Source organism: Salvelinus namaycush, chromosome 11 (assembly GCF_016432855.1).
Source record: "Salvelinus namaycush isolate Seneca chromosome 11, SaNama_1.0, whole genome shotgun sequence".
Taxonomy (NCBI): domain Eukaryota; kingdom Metazoa; phylum Chordata; class Actinopteri; order Salmoniformes; family Salmonidae; genus Salvelinus; species Salvelinus namaycush.
In genome coordinates, this window is record NC_052317.1 from 45604475 (window position 1) to 45628269 (window position 23795).

The 23795-nt window shown below is 41.5% G+C and overlaps 1 protein-coding gene across 3 annotated transcripts; it reads right to left on the reverse strand.

Annotated features, from left to right (window-relative positions):
• Positions 1-743: 743 nt before the first annotated feature.
• On the reverse strand, positions 744-23441 carry hhatla (hedgehog acyltransferase like, a). Of its 3 annotated transcripts, XM_039003581.1 has the most exons (13): positions 23325-23441; positions 19163-19302; positions 10501-10568; positions 10091-10204; positions 9425-9451; positions 8520-8714; positions 7801-8010; positions 6880-7051; positions 3944-4088; positions 3525-3560; positions 3098-3299; positions 2126-2267; positions 744-1552 (listed from the first exon to the last, which is right to left on the reverse strand). In XM_039003581.1, the coding sequence occupies exons 2-13, from the start codon at positions 19266-19268 to the stop codon at positions 1386-1388; spliced, it is 1584 nt and encodes a 527-aa protein (XP_038859509.1). In that variant the 5' UTR covers positions 19269-19302; positions 23325-23441; the 3' UTR covers positions 744-1385. The 3 variants fall into 3 exon arrangements, with proteins under 3 accessions (XP_038859509.1, XP_038859510.1, XP_038859511.1); XM_039003582.1 differs by lacking the exons at positions 9425-9451; positions 23325-23441 and having other exon boundaries at positions 818-1552; positions 19163-19283; XM_039003583.1 differs by lacking the exons at positions 9425-9451; positions 23325-23441 and having other exon boundaries at positions 818-1552; positions 7801-8006; positions 8516-8714; positions 19163-19283.
• Positions 23442-23795: the final 354 nt, after the last annotated feature.

Below are 23795 nucleotides of genomic sequence, written 5' to 3' on the forward strand. Positions count from 1 at the left end.
CGATAGGTGGATTAACAACAAGCTAAGCTGTGTTTTGGTATATTTCACTTGTGATTGCATGATTATAAATATTTTTTGTAATATTCTTTTATCTGATACGTTTGGAAATTTTCATCTTCCTTTCTGGACCGGAACGAGGCTGTAGTTTTCTCAACATAACGCGCAACCCAAATGGCGTTTTTTTTGTGATAAAGGTAATATTTATCGAACAAAAATAACATTTATTGTGTAACTGGGAGTCTCATGAGTGCAAACATCCGAAGATTATCTAAGGTAAGCGATTCATTTTATTGCTTTTCTGACTTTCGTGACCATGCTAATTTGGGGCTAGCTGTTGTAGCATTGAAAGCTACACTCACGAAAGCTTGGATTTCTTTCGCTGTAAAATATATTTACAAAATCTGACACGATAGGTGGATTAACAACAAGCTAAGCTGTGTTTTGGTATATTTCACTTGTGATTGCATGATTATAAATATTTTTAGTAATATTTATGCATTTGGCGCCCTGCAATTCAGCGGTTGTTTAGGGAAATGATCCCGTAAAAGGGATCCGTAGCGCAGAAAAGTTAAAGTTTGTTACCATTATTGTTAGGCTACTTCAAGTTCTTCAATAAAAAATTATAATAAAAAGAAATACTCAAGATGTAAGATGAAAAATGTTGACGTAATTTAGGTCTCAAGTAGAAATAAACGTTCTGGGGAAAAAAGCTATGTAATATCAACACAAACAAGACAGAGTTATGAGGTTTCAGTTTTGTATTACTGCAGTTGTTTTGGTACATTAAAAACACACATAAAAGACACTTGAACAAAATGTAGAGACATTTAGCTCAGAGGTGTTTGACAACAACGTGCAATGCCAAGGATGTGGGTTTGATTCCCACGGGGGGACCGGTACAAAAAATTGATACAATCACTACTGTAAGTTGCTCTGAATAAGAACATATGATGTCAATATATTAGCTGCGTCTGCATAAAATATTTGCCATGTCTATCTTCAATTTCCTGATATCCATCTTTTGTTTTAATATGAATATACAAAATGTACCTTCGGTACCAAAAAGGATGAGGGTACGGGTCAGATGGCGACTATCTACAGCAAGTGCACTTCAGGACTTTTCACAGTTAAAAATAATAAAATAATGCTTTGTTTTTTCAAAACCAACACAGAGTGGTAGAGTAGTAGTTGTCATGGTGACAACTTGGTAGTAGTAGTAGAAGAGTTGCCACGACGATGATTACCCCGTGACTTGTGACAGTCTGGTACGATTCAGTACAGTACGGAAGTGCGAGGGGGTGCGAGGGGGGAGGGGGGTTGTTGACTGTTGATGTGAAAACCAGGTCCTCAAAAAACAAAATTAAGTTTTCTCCTTGTTTGTGCGTTTACTCAGCTTTCTTTTTTCCGATCTCCTCAGGCATGTCTTGGGGTGTAGGGGGCACGGCCGCTGGCTCGGGGTCATCCAAAAAGGCTTGTTTTCTCTCCCTCTCCTTCACCAGCTGAACACCACAGTAGGTCACAAACAGTACAGACAGCGTGGACAGAGGGAAACCTGGAAGACAGAGACAAGAAGTGAGAAATAGACTAGAGAAAGATGTGAAATATAAGATGGAGAAAATATACTTTTGAACGACTGCAGTTTTCAATGTAAATTAGACGGGTCAAGAACACTTTCAAAAGGAAGGAGTACATCTTTATCAGACTGGTCAAGAACAGTTTCCAAGGAAGGAGGACATATTTATCAGACTGGTAAAGAACAGTTTCCAAGGAAGGAGGACATATTTATCAGACTGGTAAAGAACAATTTCCAAGGAAGGAGTACATATTTATCAGACTGGTAAAGAAAAGTTTCAAAGGAAGGACATCTTTATCAGACTGGTCAAGAACACTTTCAAAGGAAGGAGTACATCTTTATCAGACTGGTCAAGAACAGTTTCCAAGGAAGAAGGACATCTTTTGTCAAACACCTCAGACCAACAAGCTGTTATTCTCTGTGGCGTTTCTTTCTATGTAACTACATACAATATTTACGTTTGGCCTATAATGTAAATATGGATATACTTTTTCTACATGACTTTTGAGCATTGTTCTTTGTGTTGTCCACTCCAGTAAAGGTCCTTCTTACCTTGGACGATCAGTCTTTTTCCCACCAGCTTGGCGAACTCCAGACTGTTGAGAGCCAGGATGTTGTAGAGGATGATTGTCCAGAAGTTGAGGGCGCCGAAGACGGCTCTGATTCTACGAGACATGGCCTCACCTATGGCATACTGTGGACGGAGGGGACAGAGGGACAAATCCATGGCTTTTGCTGAAGGCCCAATCAGTCTCCAGCCCCTACTTTCTACAGCCACTCCTGCAGATCTGAATCTGACAGGATTGGATTGCAAAGCAATATTGAAATATTGGGAGCCATGTGGCAACATTGGCAGCACACCTGCAATCATGATTCCAATGTGCAGCTGATTCATATCAGTACATAGCTGGGGTACAGTAGCCCCCCCCCCCCCCCAGACGGTACAGTAGCCCCTCCCCCAGAGGGTACAGTACCCTCCCAGGATGAGGGTTGGTCTACCATAGAGCAGCTCTTTCCCACATAGCATCCATTCATTTTCAATAACAATTTGCCTTGTATTTTTTTAACCCTTACTTTACCAGGTAAGTTGACTGAGAACACATTATCATTTAAAGCAATGACCTGGGGAATAGAGGGGGGATGAATGAGCCAATTGGAAACTGGGGATGATTAGGTGGCCATGATGGTATGAGGGCCAGATTAGCAATTTAGCCAGGACACCAGGGTTAACACCCCTACTCTTATGATAAGTACCATGGAATCTTTAGTGACCACAGAGACAGGACATCCCATCCAAAAGACCGCAACCTACACAGGGCTATGTCCCCAATCACTTCCCTGGGAAATTTGGATATGTTTTGTTGTTGACCAGATGAAATAGTGCCTCCTACTGGCCCCCCGACACCACTTCCAGCAGCATCTGGTCAACCACCCAAGGAATCAAACAGGACCAACACTGCTTAGCTTCAGAGGCAAGCCAGCAGTGGGAGGCAGAGGTGGTTTGCTGCTGGTGTTAAAACTTACCTCGATGTTGGAGAAGGGAGGTATGGAGAAGATCTTGTCCACCCAGAGCTCCAGGTTGAGACCAAAGCAGTTGAAGAACGACCAGATGTAGACCAGCTCACATGGACCCAGCCACAAAGTGGTCACAACGAACGTACAGATGGTCGCCACCAGCTCCTTGAAGATATTTGTGTGGCTTCCTCCAATGTAGTCGTAAACATACCTGTTAGAGGAGATTTGAGATGGAGACACCATTTTGTTAGTAATGAAGGGTTCATTGTTTTGCCTTTGGTCATCAAAGGATGTTCTCCCCGATGATGGAAGTGGGGCCCGAGTTAAACCGTTTAGGAACCACTGATATTGGGGAGTAAATAAGCTTTAAAATGAATTCTGGGCATTAAGAGGGGTTTGAAAATGTTTTGCCATCTATCGACTACGGGACACTCACTTGCACAGCCAGTCATTGATGCCTCTGTCAAAGTGCCTACAAATTGAAGAGAGGATATTAGTTAGAGAGCATCTAGTCTATATTCATTGACCTAAAACTCAATACTCATTGTGATGTCCACATCCAGCAGTAGATGTATAACGAAATGGCACAGAACACAGCTTCCGACATTCACTAGACAAGTGACATGTGAAGGGTTAAGGTTCTGAGACTTACATTTACGTCATTTAGCAGACGCTCTTATCCCTGAGCGATATTACAGGAGCAATTAGGTTTAAGTGCTTTGAACAAGGGGCACATCAACAGATCTTTCACCTAGTCGTCTCGAGTATTCGAACCAGCCACCATTCAATTACTGGACCAATGCTCTTAACCAGGGATTCACTACATGTGAATCCCTGTGGTGGTTGGACACTTACGTCTCAGCGAACACGTAGAGCATGGTGATACACTTAGGAGGCTGAGGAGGATCCAGATGATCAAGTCTGGCCACAGTGTTGATCACCCCAAACATCACCGCTGCCTTCACCCAGTCATACACCAGGTTAGAGTAGGCCAGACCAGCTACAGACGAGAACGACAAGTTAAGTTCCTGTCCAGATCATGCATCATTTGAAACGACATGCAATTCACTTACAGTTTTGTTACACATTTCAACGTGTCATTGATAATATGTAGACGCTATATAGAGAGAAGATAACACCGTAGCATAATATCATATTTTTATTACCACAACCACCGACAACTCTACAGAGAAATCATGCTAAACTTGATATCTCTGTTAGGTAGTGATATTGGCCTATAAGATGAGGTTGTATTTTCTGTTTTCCTGGTCAGTTTTTCCTGGTCAGGTGAGGAAATAAAGAGGATTCAATCCAGTGGATTTATGCAGGGAATACACTACACTATTTCGCTACGAATTCGCCATGTTTTTGCCATCCCAGATCCATTTTAATGATCGGGGTGAAATCCTATGAACTTGGGTTAGGGTCAGAATACGTCGGGACTGGCGTAGTTTGAACAGGTTAAGGACGCACCGATGATGACTGTTCCGTTCTCCAGACCCCTGTCGGATGACCCTATCATTTTCTGACATGTCAGACCTTTTTTGTCGTACATCTTGTAGTATGAGCAGTGCTACGACGCGATTGGGCAATGGACTACTGCCAATAGCCAATGAGCACTTAGCATGTGAGACAAAAACAAAGATGGTGAAGAGGAGAGCAACAACAACATGCACTGTGTGGACCGAGGTGATGGAAGACAGATTGGGGGAGCTGTGGAGAGAACACAGCTGCCTTTTCAATATTAAACGTTTTATGTGACCCTCTGCAGAATAGAAAGTCCATATTGTCCAAGTCTGACCAACCATTGGCTGGTCCATATTCTGCGCCTCTACCATTGGCTGGTCCATATTCTGCGCCTCTTCTATTGGCTGGTCCATAGTCTGCGCCTCTTCCATTGGCTGGTCCATATTCTGCGCCTCTTCTATTGGCTGGTCCATATTCTGCGCCTCTTCCATTGGCTGGTTCATATTCTGCGCCTTTTCCATTGGCTGGTCCATATTCTGTGCCTTTTCCATTGGCTGGTCCATATTCTGCGCCTTTTCCATTGGCTGGTCCATATTCTGCGCCTTTTCCATTGGCTGGTCCATATTCTGCGCCTTTTCCATTGGCTGGTCCATATTCTGCGCCTCTTCCATTGGCTGGTTCATATTCTGCGCCTTTTCCATTGGCTGGTCCATATTCTGTGCCTTTTCCATTGGCTGGTCCATATTCTGCGCCTTTTCCATTGGCTGGTCCAATGAAAGACAGATTGGGGGAGCTGTGGAGAGAACACAGCTGCCTTTTCAATATTAAACGTTTTATGTGACCCTCTGCAGAATAGAAAGTCCATATTGTCCAAGTCTGACCAACCATATTCTGTGCCTTTTCCATTGGCTGGTCCATATTCTGCGCCTTTTGCATTGGCTAGTCCATATTCTGCGCCTTTTCCATTGGCTGGTCCATATTCTGCGCCTTTTCCATTGGCTGGTCCATATTCTGCGCCTTTTCCATTGGCTGGTCCATATTCTGCGCCTTTTCCATTGGCTGGTCCATATTCTGTGCCTTTTCCATTGGCTGGTCCATATTCTGCGCCTTTTCCATTGGCTGGTCCATATTCTGCGCCTTTTCCATTGGCTGGTCCAATGGAAGACAGATTGGGGGAGCTGTGGAGAGAACACAGCTGCCTTTTCAATATTAAACGTTTTATGTGACCCTCTGCAGAATAGAAAGTCCATATTGTCCAAGTCTGACCAACCATATTCTGTGCCTTTTCCATTGGCTGGTCCATATTCTGCGCCTTTTCCATTGGCTGGTCCATATTCTGCGCCTTTTCCATTGGCTGGTCCATATTCTGCGCCTTTTCCATTGGCTGGTCCATATTCTGCGCCTCTTCCATTGGCTGGTTCATATTCTGCGCCTTTTCCATTGGCTGGTCCATATTCTGTGCCTTTTCCATTGGCTGGTCCATATTCTGCGCCTTTTCCATTGGCTGGTTCATATTATGCGCCTTTTCCAATGGCTGGTCCATATTCTGCGCCTTTTCCATTGGCTGGTCCATATTCTGCGCCTTTTCCATTGGCTGGTCCATAATCTGCGCCTCTTCCATTGGCTGGTCCATATTCTGCGCCTCTTCCATTGGCTGTTCCATATTCTGTGCCTCCGTCTCTTTCTTGATGTTTCTGAACACATTAATTGTGCACCCTAATAAAGCTGCTCGCTGTTTCCGTTATGTTTGCGTTATGGCATTTTTTTACGACAACCGAGAAATGTAGGGCATGATTAACTAGGGAATCATGGTGTAATGTGAGCACCCACATCCTTGGGTTGAGGATGGTTTGAATGAAAGATTTGGGACAAGAAAATCGGGAAATGTGTTACTATTTAGAAGTCGTGTAGTGTGCGCCCAGCATTAGGCCGGGATTCAATCCGATTGCACTTTGCTGACAATGTACCATTAAAAGGTCATTTCCGATTGAGAAAACATATGCAGTGTTACCTTGAAGAAAACATTTGCAGTGTTTACCGTGAAGAAAACATTTGCAGTGTTTACCGTGAAGAAAACATTTGCAGTGTTTACCGTGAAGAAAACATTTGCAGTGTTTACCGTGAATGCGGTCTCTGCGAACGCGGGAACATTGCCTGTAAGAGGTGCATCGTCGACAATGTGTGATGGGATTGAATCCTGGCCTTAGTACATTTCAATGCTTGATAAGAAGGGCTAAAACCTTTTTCATGATTATGTGTTCCTGATCAGGAAAAACTCCTGGCCCCACTGATAAAGGTTGAACCTTAAAGTTAGCTGAACTGACCCAAGGACCAGTCGGACAGATGCTTGACCAGCTTCATGTCGTTGGGGATGGTCAGGATGTACAGGTAGTGGAAGAACATGTCCACCACCAAAATGGCTCCCAGGTGCAACAAAGCCCCGGTGGTAATGTTCCACATCTCTCTCTGCTTACGGGTCAGGTTAGGGTTGTTGGCCTGGGGGGGGGTTCAAAGTTCAAAGTTTAAAGATCATGGTATGGTAAAAATGACTGACCAATACATTAGTTCTATAAAACAACAAATATATAGAAAACAAACTAAAGTGACATCACATTGATGAACTAAATCTTACAATGTCAATTTAATTATGACTGCCAGCTTCACCTGCTCAAGGATATAACTCATCTGAACATGGTACTGATGGAACGTCTGGATAGGTCCAAAGTAGAATAATGACTCACCTGAACGTGGTACTGATCGAAAGTCTGGATGGGTCCAAAGTAGAAGAATGACTCACCTGAACGTGGTACTGATCGAAAGTCTGGATGGGTCCAAAGTAGAAGAATGACTCACCTGAACGTGGTACTGATCGAAAGTCTGGATGGGTCCAAAGTAGAAGAATGACTCACCTGAACGTGGTACTGATCGAAAGTCTGGATTGGTCCAAAGTAGAAGAATGACTCACCTGAACGTGGTACTGATTGAAAGTCTGGATGGGTCCAAAGTAGAAGAATGACTCACCTGAACGTGGTACTGATCGAAAGTCTGGATGGGTCCAAAGTAGAAGAATGACTCACCTGAACGTGGTACTGATCGAAAGTCTGGATTGGTCCAAAGTAGAAGAATGACTCACCTGAACGTGGTACTGATCGAAAGTCTGGATGGGTCCAAAGTAGAAGAATGACTCACCTGAACGTGGTACTGATCGAAAGTCTGGATTGGTCCAAAGTAGAAGAATGACTCACCTGAACGTGGTACTGATCGAAAGTCTGGATGGGTCCAAAGTAGAAGAATGGAAGGTAGAAGTTATACTTGAGCAGGTCAGTGAAGGTGTAGTTGCCGTCCTTCTTCTCACAGTTCTCCAGAGCAAAGCTCATACAGCGCATTATGGTGAAACAGGATCCTCCGTAGAACAGGATGTCTTGCAGGTCGAAGTAGCCCGTCACAAAACCTTCCTGGAGGAGATGTGAACATGATGTCAGTCATTACTGAGGAAGTTTAGTCAAACAACTGACATCTTCCCAATATGGATGCCATACTTTGTCAAGACTTCAAACTTCTATTCAAGAACTAATACACCAATGACTATTAAAAAATCCATTCCAGAAAGTTAAGCTACATAAATTTAGAAGTTAGTTCAAAATACTAATGACATTTGGTGCATATTTACTTTGAAATGTGTGTCTAATCGCAGTCACAAAGATAGCACTTCCAGGACCGACATTTATTCCCTCAGCTCCGGGAAGAAAGTGAATCTACACTAGCTATGTACCAGGATAGTGCTGAACCGTTAAAATTTAGTTCGGAATACACCAAGGACATGGTGTTGTGAATCCATTGTACCAATAGTTGATTGCGAACACTAACCTGACACTTGCTTGACGTTGTTGAGACAAGGACAGGGATAGGATAGATATTAAAAGTGGTCCAATCAATCTGAGAGCTCTAAGTTTAGCCAACCCACCTGCCAGGTATTAAAAGGTTCCATCTTGAAGGTGGCCAGGCTGGCGAGACCGGCGACGAAGACGATCCACTTCCTCTTGACCAGAGCCACGCTGTAGAGGATGAAGCAGTGTGATAGGACCAGAGCCAGGAAGCCCCCGCCCATACTGACCAACACCGCCAAGCCACCGTACAACCCATAGATCAACGACCTGTGCTGTGGAGCAGGAAGAGCCAACATTATTACAAGGTTGTAACAAGGTTATTTGAATATATATATATTTTTTTTACAATGTTATTGCAAGGTTGTTATAAGGTTATCACAAGGTTATTACGATGTTATTATAAGGTTATTACAATGTTGTTATTATAATGTTATTACAATGTTATGATAATGCTGTCATGATAATGTTATGCTAATGTTATTACAATGTTATGATAATGTTATTACAACGTTGTTATGATAATGTTGTTATGATAATGCCGTTATGATAATGTTATTACAATGTTATGATAATGTTATTACAGTGTTATGATAATGTTGTTATGATAATGTTATTACAATGTTGTTATGATAATGTTGTTATGATAATATTATTACAATGTTGTAACAATGTTGTAAAAATTGTATGATATGTTATTATTACAACTATATAGCAATGTTATTAGAACTTAATTACAAGGTTAAATCAATGTTATCAGAAATCTCAATGGTTGTAGTGATAACACTAGGACATTATACTATGATGTAATATACTCAAGTCTATATGACATATGTACCAAACAGATACATTAGTAACCAAACAGCAGCGATGACTACGTTATAAATGGTTGATTACACTAAAGTGATGACGGTTGGGATGAATTGAATTACTTAAAATATATATATATATATAAAGAGTTATTTATTGTGTTTAATAATGTTACCTTGCAATACCAATCATCCATACCAATCTTCATCGCAAGCGCAAAACAAAACAGAAAGCGTGTTTAAAACATGAACACATTTGTCAGGTGTTTACCCATTAAATTATTGGGAGCATAATCTTTGATTATACATAAATGTGCTATTCCATTAGTCAGCCAACTCGTGCTTTTTACTAGGCAGGATTATACAATAATAACAACAACAAAAAACATTCCAAATTACAGTGCAATGCAAAATTAACATTCAGTTACTATAACAACATGTTAATAATACAATGTTGTTTCGGGCGTAATTACAGTGGTACTACACAGGCATACGAGCAACTAGAGGCGTCAGGAGCGCTAGTTAAAAATCTGTCGTTCTGCCTCTGAGCACGGCAGTTAACCCCCAACAACTGACGTGGATGTCGATTAAGGCAGCGGGGTTGGGTGAAGTACGGAGGACACATTTCAGTTGAATGCATTCAGTCGAACATCTGACTAGGTATCCCCCTTTCCCTTTATGTCAATGGTTACACATACCTAAAAAGCTACATTTTGGCGTTATCCCTCACTGGTATCCTATTCTCTCTATAGTGCCCTACTATATTGACCAGAGCCCTATAAGAGTGCCTTTTGAGAGCTACATTTTGAGTGTGGGAAGTCATTGTAACTGTGAATACACACCCTGGGAGATATCAGGGAGCAGACTTTGGCAAAGATCACATGACCGGCGAGGGCGAATAGGATGTGATTGCGGAATGTTGTGAACCACATCACCCATTCGAAATCAGCAACGTCCTATAACACATGAAAAAACAAATAGTTGAAAAAAACAAATATATTAATTCACATATCAATTTCATCAATTCAATTAATAAAAACAAAAAAAGTGTGTAAAATGCATTAGTAATGCAACGCAGTCTCACGAGTAACAGAGAGATAAATCTATTCCATTAGTTAGAACATATTAAGCCAAGTACTGGACTAATTTGCATGCTCAATGGAGAACCTCACTTTTCAGTCCAGGACTAGGTTTAATCTGTTTCAGTGTATGGAAGGGCTTGTACATTACATACTGGGAACGAACCACTGACCATTTTCCTGCCAAAGTAGTGCCATCCTGGTTTCACGCTCTTCTTGAACACCTTCCTGTTCACATTGTCTGAAAATCGAACAGGAAAGGGAATCACTGTACACTGACGACTGACGGACAAACCATTTAAAACAACAAAAGTGAGAGTTTCGTTGGATTCCGTCAGAGATGAGGGAAACTATCATATCCTAGCCTGACGAATCAAACGGATTGTTTGTATCATATCCTAGCCTGACGAATCAAACGGATTGTTTGTATCATATCCTAGCCTGACGAAACAAACTGATTGTTTGTATCATATCCTAGCCTGACGAATCAAACGGATTGTTTGTATCATATCCTAGCCTGACGAATCAAACGGATTGTTTGTATCATATCCTAGCCTGACGAATCAAACTGATTGTTTGTATCATATCCTAGCCTGACGATTCAAACTGATTGTTTGTATCATATCTTAGCCTGACGAATCAAACGGATTGTTTGTATCATATCCTAGCCTGACGAATCAAACTGATTGTTTGTATCATATCCTAGCCTGACGATTCAAACTGATTGTTTGTATCATATCTTAGCCTGACGAATCAAACTGATTGTTTGTATCATATCCTAGCCTGACGAATCAAACGGATTGTTTGTATCATATCCTAGCCTGACGAATCAAACTGATTGTTTGTATCATATCCTAGCCTGACGAATCAAACTGATTGTTTGTATCATATCCTAGCCTGACGAATCAAACTGAGTTCCTCTGCTGCTCTGGTTCTAACGTCCGTGGGCATGGCGTGGCGTTTGGCCGGACTAAGGAGTGTGGGTAGCCAGGCTACGGAGTGTGGGTAGCCAGGCTAAGGAGTGTGGGTAGCCAGGCTAAGGAGTCTGGGTAGCCAGGCTAAGGAGTCTGGGTAGCCAGGCTAAGGAGTCTGGGTAGCCAGGCTAAGGAGTCTGGGTAGCCAGGCTAAGGAGTGTGGGTAGCCAGGCAAACCGCATCCATCTTCTGTCTGATACAATCTTTTTTTAGCTTTGAACTTGTGTAATTGAAGAGAAAAAAAATACAGTTACGTGTTGATATTTCCATTGAGTGTGTTATTTTGGTAAGAGCAGCAGCATGCCCTCAGGTAGCCTGCTTCTGGTCTCAGGTTCAGGAATGGCTGAAAATGCATAGCATTGATCTAAAATTGACCCTAGAAATAGTACTGTTAGGAGATCTGGAGAGACCGGGTCAGTCAATTAATAATATACTAATACTCTTGGTAAAAGTATTTATCTTCAACACACAATCTGTAGATTCTATTCGATAGATTGAAATTGTACGTTAAACATCATAGCATAGTTGAAAGATATGTGTTGCGTAGAAACCCGAAGTGGGTGGCCAGCAGAGATAGATGGGAGGGGCTGAGGGAAGCTGAGGGTTGGTATGTGGAATTGGAGACAAGTGGGAGTGGAGTTGCTGTGTGAGAGAGAGAATGATGGTCAAAAGATAAAGGAGAAAAAAAAGTAAAAATAAATCATAATAAAAGTACATTTGAATGACACTAAGTGGCAGTGTTTTTACAACTAATGCCTGTTTGCCTGAGGCTGATGCTGTGCAGGTGTTTGTACACATGCATATACACACACTCTCATTCAAATAAACACATACAAGAACACACACATACATGTAATAGTGCCAGACATGCACACAAACATATACAGTAGGCATTGCTGTTATGATTTCAGTTGTCCTTGATGTCCTTTGTTTAAATTTATTTTTTATTTTAATTTTTTTGCATTGTTGTTTGCTGTTTTCTTCTGTCTTTTCCTTTTTTCTCTTTAGTTTATTCTCTTGGTTGTTGGTGCATTGGGGGGTTCTTGGGGGTGGGGGTTCATTCTCTTGGTTGTTGGTGCATTGGGGGGTTCTTGGGGGTGGGGGTTCATTCTCTTGGTTGTTGGTGCATTGGGGGGTTCTTGGGGGTGGGGGTTCATTCTCTTGGTTGTTGGTGCATTGGGGGGTTCTTGGGGGTGGGGAATGGAATTAATTGTATTATTTATTTATTTTCTTCCGGGGGGGGGGGGGGGGGACTGTGGGAGGGGTCTCGAATGGTTGAGGAACAGCTATTGGGGAACTGTGGGGGGATCTTTGAGGGTTTGGGTTTCACAAGATTGTGATCATGAAAAAGGAAACTATGACATATATTTTATATCACTATCATGCACACGCACCCTCACACATAAGGACGGCTCTGTTGTAGAAAGACTGATACATGTTTGATAGTAGTAGTAGACACCCTCACACATAAGGACGGCTCTGTTGCAGAAAGACTGATACATGTTTGATAGTAGTAGTAGACACCCTCACACATAAGGATGGCTCTGTTGTAGAAAGACTGATACATGTTTGATAGTAGTAGTAGACACCCTCACACATAAGGACGGCTCTGTTGTAGAAATACTGATACATGTTTGATCGTGTCTTGATGCTGTATTGTTTGTCCTTCATGTTCTAATACTTTAATGTTACCCCTTCCTTGTGTTTTTTTGTAATAAATAATTATAAAAAATATTTTAAAAACTTCCGACTTCAACTGTATGTTACAACACTTTGGTTTCACTAATAAATATGTTTAAATGGGGGGAAAAAGAGCAGCAGCATATTGAGCAAAGCCCCAACAACATTGCATAACCTACTTAGTTGTCACAAAGCCCTTCATATTTTCCACAATAATAATCATATCCTCAAAGCCGTCCTCAGGAGATTATGTTCCAGCGTGTATCATGGCCCTCAATGATTGAACTGAAATATTTCATGGAACAGGAGACAAGGAAAATAACAGCACTTTCTGGGGTGGAGACAGAAATACTCTGACAAGGGGCACTAGTGCTGTGCTTCTCAGGTCCAAGGCACAAAAAGACAACCTTGCTGCCGGGTATACTGGTACATCTGAAAGGCAGGGCCATATGATAGATAGAGGGACAAAATTATAGCACTCTCTTAAGTTCAAACATACAAACTGACAATGAGCACTAACTAGCAGTTCACATGTTCCTACAACAACCTACAGCACAACCTATAATACAACCTATAATACAACCTATAATACAACCTATAGTCCACGACAGCACTGTACTCTACTGTACTCTACTCTACTGTAATCTACTCTACTCTACTGTAATCTACAACACTCTACTCTACTATACTCTACTGTACTCTACTCTACTGTACTGTAGTCTACTGTACTCTACTGTACTCTACTCTACTCTACTGTACTGTACTCTACTCTACTGTACTGTAGTCTACTGTACTCTACTGTACTGTACTCTACTCTACTCTACTCTACTCTACTGTACTGTAGTCTACTGTACTCTACTGTACTCTACTCTACTCTACTGTACTGTAGTCTACTGTACTCTACTGTACTCTACTCTACTCTACTGTACTGTACTCTACTCTACTGTACTGTAGTCTACTGTACTCTACTGTACTGTACTGTACTCTACTCTACTCTACTCTACTCTACTGTACTGTAGTCTACTGTACTCTACTGTACTCTACTCTACTCTACTGTACTGTACTCTACTGTACTGTACTGTACTCTACTCTACTGTACTGTACTCTACTCTACTGTACTGTACTGTACTCTACTGTACTGTACTCTGCTGTACTGTACTGTACTGTACTGTACTCTTCTCTACTGTAATCTACAACACTCTACTGTACTGTACTGTACTCTACTCTACTGTACTGTACTGTACTCTACTCTACTGTACTGTACTGTACTCTACTCTACTGTACTCTGCTGTACTGTACTGTACTGTACTGTACTCTACTGTACTCTGCTGTACTGTACTCTACTGTACTGTACTCTTCTCTACTGTAATCTACAACACTCTACTGTACTGTACTGTACTGTACTCTACTCTACTGTACTGTACTCTACTCTACTGTACTGTACTGTACTCTACTCTACTGTACTCGGCTGTACTGTACTGTACTGTACTCTACTGTACTCTACTGTACTGTACTGTACTGTACTGTACTGTACTGTACTCTACTGTACTGTACTGTACTCTACTGTACTGTACTCTACTCTACTGTAGTCTACTGTACTGTACTGTAGTGTAGTCTACTGTACTGTAGTCTACTGTACTGTACTCTACTGTACTGTACTGTACTGTACTCTACTCTACTGTAGTCTACTGTACTGTACTGTACTGTACTGTACTCTACTGTACTGTACTGTACTCTACTGTACTGTACTGTACTCTACTCTACTGTAGTCTACTGTACTGTACTGTACTGTACTGTACTCTACTGTACTGTACTCTACTGTACTGTACTGTACTCTACTGTACTGTACTGTACTCTACTGTACTCTACTGTACTGTACTGTAGTCTACTGTACTGTACTGTACTGTACTCTACTGTACTGTAGTCTACTGTACTGTACTCTACTGTACTGTACTGTACTGTACTCTACTCTACTCTACTGTAGTCTACTGTACTGTACTGTACTGTACTGTACTCTACTGTACTGTACTCTACTGTACTGTACTGTACTCTACTCTACTGTAGTCTACTGTACTGTACTCTACTGTACTCTACTGTACTCTACTGTACTGTAGTCTACTGTACTGTACTGTACTGTACTCTACTGTACTCTACTGTACTCTACTGTACTGTACTGTACTCTACTGTACTCTACTGTACTGTACTCTACTGTACTCTACTGTACTGTACTCTACTGTACTCTACTGTACTCTACTGTACTGTGCTCTACTGTACTCTACTGTACTCTACTGTACTGTACTCTACTGTACTCTACTGTACTGTACTGTACTGTACTCTACTCTACTGTACTGTACTGTACTCTACTGTACTGTACTCTACTCTACTGTACTGTACTGTACTGTACTCTACTGTACTGTACTCTACTCTACTGTACTGTACTGTACTGTACTCTACTGTACTCTACTGTACTCTACTGTACTCTACTGTACTGTAGTCTACTGTACTGTACTGTACTGTACTCTACTGTACTGTACTCTACTGTACTGTACTCTACTCTACTGTACTGTACTGTACTCTACTCTACTGTACTGTACTGTACTCTACTGTACTCTACTCTACTGTACTGTACTCTACTCTACTGTACTGTACTCTACTGTACTCTACTGTACTCTACTCTACTGTACTCTACTGTACTGTACTCTACTGTACTGTACTCTACTGTACTGTACTCTACTGTACTCTACTGTACTCTACTGTACTGTACTCTACTGTACTGTACTCTACTGTACTGTACTGTACTGTACTGTACTCTACTGTACTGTACTGTACTGTACTGTACTGTACTCTACTGTACTGTACTCTACTGTACTGTACTCTACTGTACTGTACTCTACTGTACTCTACTGTACTGTACTCTACTCTACTGTACTCTACTGTACTGTACTCTACTCTACTGTACTGTACTGTACTCTACTCTACTGTACTGTACTGTACTCTACTCTACTGTACTGTACTCTACTGTACTGTACTCTACTCTACTGTACTCTACTCTACTGTACTCTACTCTACTCTACTGTACTCTACTCTACTCTACTGTACTCTACTCTACTGTACTGTACTGTACTCTACTCTACTGTACTCTACTCTACTGTACTCTACTCTACTCTACTCTACTCTACTCTACTCTACTCTACTCTACTGTACTGTACTGTACTCTACTGTACTGTACTGTACTGTACTCTACTGTACTCTACTGTACTGTACTGTACTGTACTGTACTGTACTGTACTCTACTCTACTGTACTGTACTCTACTGTACTGTACTGTACTCTACTGTACTGTACTGTACTCTACTCTACTGTACTCTACTCTACTGTAGTCTACTGTACTGTACTGTACTGTACTGTACTGTACTCTACTGTAATCTACAACACTCTACTGTACTGTACTGTACTGTACTCTACTCTACTGTACTGTACTGTACTGTACTCTACTCTACTGTACTCTACTGTACTGTACTGTACTCTACTGTACTGTACTGTACTGTACTCTACTCTACTGTAGTCTACTGTACTGTACTGTACTGTACTGTACTCTACTGCACTGTACTCTACTGTACTGTACTCTACTGTACTGTACTGTACTCTACTCTACTGTACTCTACTCTACTCTACTCTACTGTACTCTACTCTACTCTACTCTACTCTACTCTACTGTACTGTACTGTACTGTACTGTACTGTACTGTACTCTACTGTACTGTACTGTACTCTACTGTAGTCTACTGTAGTCTACTGTACTGTACTGTACTGTACTGTACTCTACTCTACTGTACTGTACTCTACTGTACTGTACTGTACTCTACTGTACTGTACTGTACTCTACTCTACTGTACTGTACTCTACTCTACTGTAGTCTACTGTACTGTACTGTACTGTACTGTACTCTACTGTAATCTACAACACTCTACTGTACTGTACTGTACTGTACTCTACTCTACTGTACTCTACTGTACTGTACTGTACTCTACTGTACTGTACTGTACTGTACTGTACTGTACTCTACTCTACTGTAGTCTACTGTACTGTACTGTACTGTACTGTACTCTACTGCACTGTACTCTACTGTACTGTACTGTACTCTACTCTACTGTAGTCTACTGTACTGTACTGTACTGTACTGTACTGTACTGTGCTCTGCTGTACTGTACTGTACTCTACTGTACTGTACTCTACTGTACTGTACTCTACTCTACTCTACTGTAGTCTACTGTACTGTACTGTACTCTACTCTACTCTACTCTACTCTACTCTACTCTACTGTACTGTACTCTACTGTACTGTACTCTACTCTACTCTACTGTAGTCTACTGTACTGTACTCTACTCTACTCTACTCTACTCTACTGTACTGTACTCTACTGTACTGTACTGTACTCTACTCTACTGTAGTCTACTGTACTGTACTGTACTCTACTCTACTGTACTGTACTCTACTGTACTGTACTCTACTGTACTGTACTGTACTGTACTCTACTGTACTGTACTCTACTCTACTGTACTGTACTCTACTGTACTGTACTGTACTGTACTCCACTCTACTCTACTCTACTGTAGTCTACTGTACTGTACTCTACTGTACTGTGCTCTGCTGTACTGTACTGTACTGTACTCTACTGTACTGTACTCTACTGTAATGTACTCTACTGTACTCTACTGTACTCTACTCTACTGTACTCTACTGTACTCTACTGTACTCTACTGTACTCTACTCTACTGTACTGTACTCTACTGTAATGTACTCTACTGTAATGTACTCTACTGTACTCTACTGTACTCTACTGTACTGTACTCTACTCTACTCTACTGTATTCTACTCTACTGTAGTCTACTCTACTCTACTGTATTGTACTCTACTCTACTCTACTGTATTGTACTCTACTCTACTCTACTGTACTCTACTCTACTCTACTGTACTCTACTCTACTCTACTCTACTCTACTCTGCAGTACTCTACTGTACTTTAAACCACAACTGACAGTGAGAGGAAAGCAAGTCAACATCATCCCCATAATTCAGAAAGTCTTTATTGTCCCATTGTAGTGGTGGTTGCAGCAGCATACTGTACATCCCTAGTCTTTATTCTATAACCCAGTCGTTGTTTACAAGCTAGCGTCGTGGGCTAAAGAAATCCCTCTATTACCATGTAGGCTGGAGTTAGGCTGAGCAGAATACTAAAGGACAACGCTAACACTACTTCAGTTTGACACGGTCCCGACTGCAGTGCACACAGACTGCAGCGTGCGTAATTCCCTCCCTGCTCTTGCATCCATCCACAGAGGTTACATAATCTGCCCCGTCACTTTATTCAAATCAATTCATGAAGATAACGCCGGACTATAGTGCAGCATTATACCATGCAGCTCTTCTGCAGGACATCGATAACATCTCTGAATAGCTTAGTAAGCAAACTGAACACTGGCTGGTAACACTTCATAATGACTTTCATTAAAAAAGCCTTTCACACATGCCTTTATAAATATTGTATATACATGTTTACAAGTTATTACAAATATAATATGTTGGCAGACGACAGTATTTCTGGTTGTGTTTGACTCATCGACACGTTCTGTCATTTAGACACCAAGAATATCCTCCTTATCTAATGAGTAGGACAATTATAGCTGCTAATTAGGCCTATTATAATAACCCGACACTCATAATACACAGATGAATCTAATAAGAATGCCTTTAAGGCCTCTTCATTTCAATCGGATACTGTAGACGGAAACACATCAAGCAACGTGACGAGGTGAAAGGTTTAAATAGACCGCTTAACTGAGGATAATGTACAGGGAGGAAAATCTATACGAAAAAAAACGCTGAGCCATGTTCTGCAGAGTCAGTTTTTTATCAGAGTGTGATAGAATACAGGTTGGTTATGAAGGCAGAGTGCATAGGACATGATGTGGATAGCTATGAGATTAATATTTTACAAGGGAGACCTAGCCCAAGAAAGCTGCAATTCAGACATCAGACACGTCAAATCAACAATACGGTTACATCATAGGCACGTCCCAAATGGTAAAACTATTCCTTAATTAATTAGTGCCCCAGTGCACTAAATAGAGAATAGGGTGTAATTTGCGACAGGTCCAATAACAACTCATGGTCCACTACTCACCAGCGGAGGCGTCCCATATCCAGGTGCCAGCCCATAGTAGAGACAGGTAGAGAACCGCTGCGTACAGGTAGAGTTCCAGCTTAGGAAGGGCTGCCTTGAGCCTCATGGTGGATCTCTGGCACTAAACACACACAGGGGACCTGAGGGGAAGGGAAATGAGGATATTAGAACAGGCTAAAATTGTAGTAGGCATGATATATATATACAGAGAGAGAGAGAGATAGAGAGAGAGAAAGAGAGAGAGAAAAGAGAGAGAGAGAGAGACAGAGAGAGAGCGAGAGACAGAGAGAGAGAGAGAGAAAGAGGAGAGAAAGAGAGAGAAAGAGAGAGAGAGGAGAGAGAGAGAGAGAGACAGAGAGAGACAGAGAGAGAGAGAAAGAGAGAGAGCGAGAGAGAGAGAGAGAGAGAGAGAAAGAGAGACAGAGAGGAGAGGGATAGAGAGAGAGAGAGACAGAACCACTTTGGAATTAAATGACAATACTGACCTGCTATGGAGAAGAATTCACCTCAAGGAGATGTTGACTATTCTCAGTAACACCGGTCAGTAATGGTTCAAAACAACAACAAAGAAACACCCCATATTGAGTCTTGTTCATGAACATAATGTATTTTGCAAGCTTCTGTGTCAGTCACTGTCACAAAACAATACACACGTTGCATAATAACTGTTAAACCATTGCAACCATCCTGTGTGAAAGCCACAAAGTACTCAGTTCAAACGTTGAAAATAGGAGACTGATCTTTTTCATTTTTTTTTATATGTGATATTAAACAAGCCAACAAAAAAAAAGTGAATGTATTCCATTACTTCAGCATAAAGCAGTGTTTCGGTGCAATAGGTTGAAAGTATAATGACGGGGAAAAACAACCATTGACACCTATAGAACTAAGCCTTGTATAACAATATGGTTCTGCTGTTATTGTAGCCTACAGTGCCTTTAGAGGGCATCACGTGCCTTTAGAGGGCATCACGTGCCTTTAGAGGGCATCACGTGCCTTTAGAGGGCATCACGTGCCTTTAGAGGGCATCCCGTGCCTTTAGAGGGCATCACGTGCCTTTAGAGGGCATCCCGTGCCTTTAGAGGGCATCCCGTGCCTTTAGAGGGCATCCCGTGCCTTTAGAGGGCATCCCGTGCCTTTAGAGGGCATCCCGTGCCTTTAGAGGGCATCCCGTGCCTTTAGAGGGCATCACGTGCCTTTAGAGGGCATCCCGTGCCTTTAGAGGGCATCACGTGCCTTTAGAGGGCATCACGTGCCTTTAGAGGGCATCCCGTGCCTTTAGAGGGCATCCCGTGCCTTTAGAGGGCATCACGTGCCTTTAGAGGTTATCACGCCCCTTGACTCATTCCCCATTTGTATTATTATTTTCTAAATTCTTCAAGCTCTGTCAAATTGGTTGTTGATCATTGCTAGACAACCATTTTCAGGTTTTGCCATATATTTTCAGTCAAAAAATGTAACTTGGCCACTCAGGAACATTCACCTTCTTCTTGGTAAGCAACCCCAGTGTATATTTGGCCTTGTGTTTTAGGTTATTGTCCTGCTGAAAGGTGATTCATCTCCCAGTATCTGGTGGAAAGAAGACTGAACCAGGTTTTCCTCTAGGATTTTGCCTGTGCTTAACTCCATTCCGTTTCTTTTTTTATCCTAAAGAACTACCCACTCCTTCACAATTACAATAATACCCAGAACATGATGCAGCCACCAGTATGCTTGGAAATATGGAGAGTGGTACTCAGTAATGTGTTGTACTGGATTTGTCCCAAACATAACACTTTGTATTCAGGACAAAAGCTTTGCGACATTTTTTGAAGTATTACTTTAGTGCCTTGTTGCAAACACAATGCATGTTTTGAAATATTTGTATTCTGTACAAGCTTTCTTCTTTTCACTCTGTCAATTAGGTTGTTATTGTGGAGTAACTACAATGTTGTTGATCCATACTCAGTTTTCTCCTATCACAGCCATTCAACTCGGTACAGTAGCTGTTTTAAACTCACCTTTAGCCTTTTGGTGAAAACCCTGAGCGGTTTCCTTCCTCTCCGGCAACTGAGTTAGAAATGACGCCTGTATCTTTGTCGTGACTGGGTGTATTGATACACCATCCAAAGTGTGATTAATAACTTGCTCAAATGGATATTCAATGTCTGCTTTTTTTTAACCAATCTACCAATAGGTGCCTTTCTTTGCGAGGAATTGGAAAACCTCCCTGGTCTTTGTGGTTGAATCTGTGTTTGAAATTCACTGCTCGACTGAGGGACTTTACAGATACAGTAAAATCTCAATTTAATCAATTTTAAATTTAGGCTGTAACAACAAAATGTGGGAAAAGTCAAGGGTTGTGAATACTTTCTGAAGGCCCCTGTATGTAACGTATTCTGTTTCTGTAAAATGCTACACAGGAATCTGCTAAACCTAGTCTTAAAAAGGTTTTTAAAAAGCCACAGAAGCTATTTGCATAACATTTGCATAACTTTGATCTTTGTTGATAATTGCAATCATAACAATTAGCCTTTTGGAGGCCCTTAGCAAGATTTGGTTGGACGGGCCCTCCCCCACTGCGCGGGGCAACATTTTTAGTGGCCCTCAACTTGAAGGCAGAGAGAGAAAAAATATGTTTTAAAGTACATTTCCTGCAATTCTGTACATTTTGCCATGGGGCGTAAAGAAAAGGTTCACTTTGAAAGCACATTTTCTGCACTTATATGCATTTTGCCATGGGGCGTAGACAATTTAGTAATTTTACAACACATTTCATGTGAATCTGGGACATTGTTGCAGTTTTATAAGAAGTTTTCTGCAGTTCTACACATTTTGCAGTTTGCAATTTTATAACACATTTTATGCAATTCTACTTGCCATGGGGCAGAGAGAATTTTTGCCGTTTTAAAGCTAATTTTCTGCAATTCTACACATTTTGCCATGACTTATGCCATGTTAATGATATGCATGAGAGTGACTAACAAAATGTATGTGGGCCTGAACCTGGTCTGTATTCAGTCATGATTACAACAAGTTTAGATAACTGTCTAGGCTCATTTACCAATCTAAAAATAGTTAGCTGACATGGCTAATTGAGTGCTGATGCACAACTAAATGTCGAACTTGCACCTTGTGTATTCTACTATTGTAACTTTTAACAGTAAGTTGAGACCCTAACTGAGTTCAATTTTTTTTAAATAAAAAATAGTTCTAAATGTTTTTGGGTTCGGGGCCCCCTAGTGGCCGGGGCCCTTAATTGACAGCCTATGTCGCTTATGCCCTGAGCTGACCCTGATTGCAATACAAGATATCTTGTACAGTTTGAAAATAAAATAGTCCTCCCTTATCAACCTCAACTGTAGGCCTACACTGTTTCACACACTGTTTCTAATGTGAAAACAACGATAGTGGTAACAGTAGTAATGTGAGAACATTTTCACAACATAACATTGACAGTTGGATCTCTAGAAATGCTGGTCATATAGAAAAAACACTAAACATTCTCAATTAAAAAAAAAAACGTTTTAAAAGTATATTTTCCTGTTAAGCTTCGGAGGGACAAGTCAGTGACAGCGACAGCGTGTTCTAAATTGGACTGTAACGCCTCACAAACTGCCCTGCTCAGAGATCCCCAGAATCAGCACTGTCAGCTGAGCAATCCTACCTCCTCTCCTATTTTAGCCATAGCAGTTGAGCTCTCTCGCTCTCTCCGCCACCGTACAGCAGCTGCAATGCTATGTGATATCTGCACTGAGACGCATCGGGGGAATCACACCACAGTGTAAATTAGCATCGCTTAAAATGTCCAAGAAAGGGGCACTGGAATACACGACTAGCTATAGGCCTAGACTGTGTTCATATTATGACTATAGTTGGAAGAATAACGCACCTGCGCTGGCATATAAAAACAGGGTTATATGGCCACACTGCACCAAGTTGAGAGAGTTAAATGGAGTTGGAATAACAAACCCAATTGCCAAGATCTTTCTAATGCCAAAGAAGAACTCTAGCAACGGCTTGAGTGTGTTGCATACAAATTGAACGCTATTTAGCGGTAGGTCTATTGTTCTAAAACCGCCTACGCTGCCAGCATGTAACGATACATTGTCGCAGTAAAATTCTACCGTTGTTTCTATGCGATTATGTCACAGTCCTCCGATAACGCACCTGTTCTACTGACCTTTCTATCCGCTTCTCAGCCACAGGACAGGTTACAAGGTGTATTGCTGTCCCTCTCTCCAAAATGTCAAAAGAAAAAGAAGAAGTAAAAGGGGTTTGTGTTTGTACGGCGTTTTGTTTTTCTAATTCATTCCGTCCCTGCTTTTGGTAACGCCGGTGCTGTACCCCCAGTGATAGCCAGGCGCAGCAGTTGAGGATGTTGCGAACTAGGGTGGGGGTGGGCGTGGGGGTGTGGGTGCCACTCTGCGAGATATATTTATCTTTTTCAGAACTGCGCCGCAGTGAGAGGTGGTCCAGTGACTGCCTGTCAAAACGGACGCAGGTTCCACAGCGCAGAGAGAGAATGGAATGGATACTGTCGCAGCCTTCTCTGACATGATGATGGTTCTGCCATATCATATTCCATAGCCTACATGAATGTTCATACATTGAACTGATACGCTACCCACTGGTCACACCACGTCATTTCAAC

Excerpts from the sequence above, each read along its gene's own strand:
- hhatla (XM_039003581.1), bottom strand. The coding sequence starts at position 19,268 with ATGAGGCTCAAGGCAGCCCTTCCTAAGCTGGAACTCTACCTGTACGCA. Across the intron at positions 4,089-6,879 it reads TCTGTCCGACTGGTCCTTGG|CTGGTCTGGCCTACTCTAAC; the intron begins GTCAGTTCAGCT and ends TCTCGTCTGTAG. Across the intron at positions 1,553-2,125 it reads AAAAAGACTGATCGTCCAAG|GTTTCCCTCTGTCCACGCTG; the intron begins GTAAGAAGGACC and ends TCTGTCTTCCAG.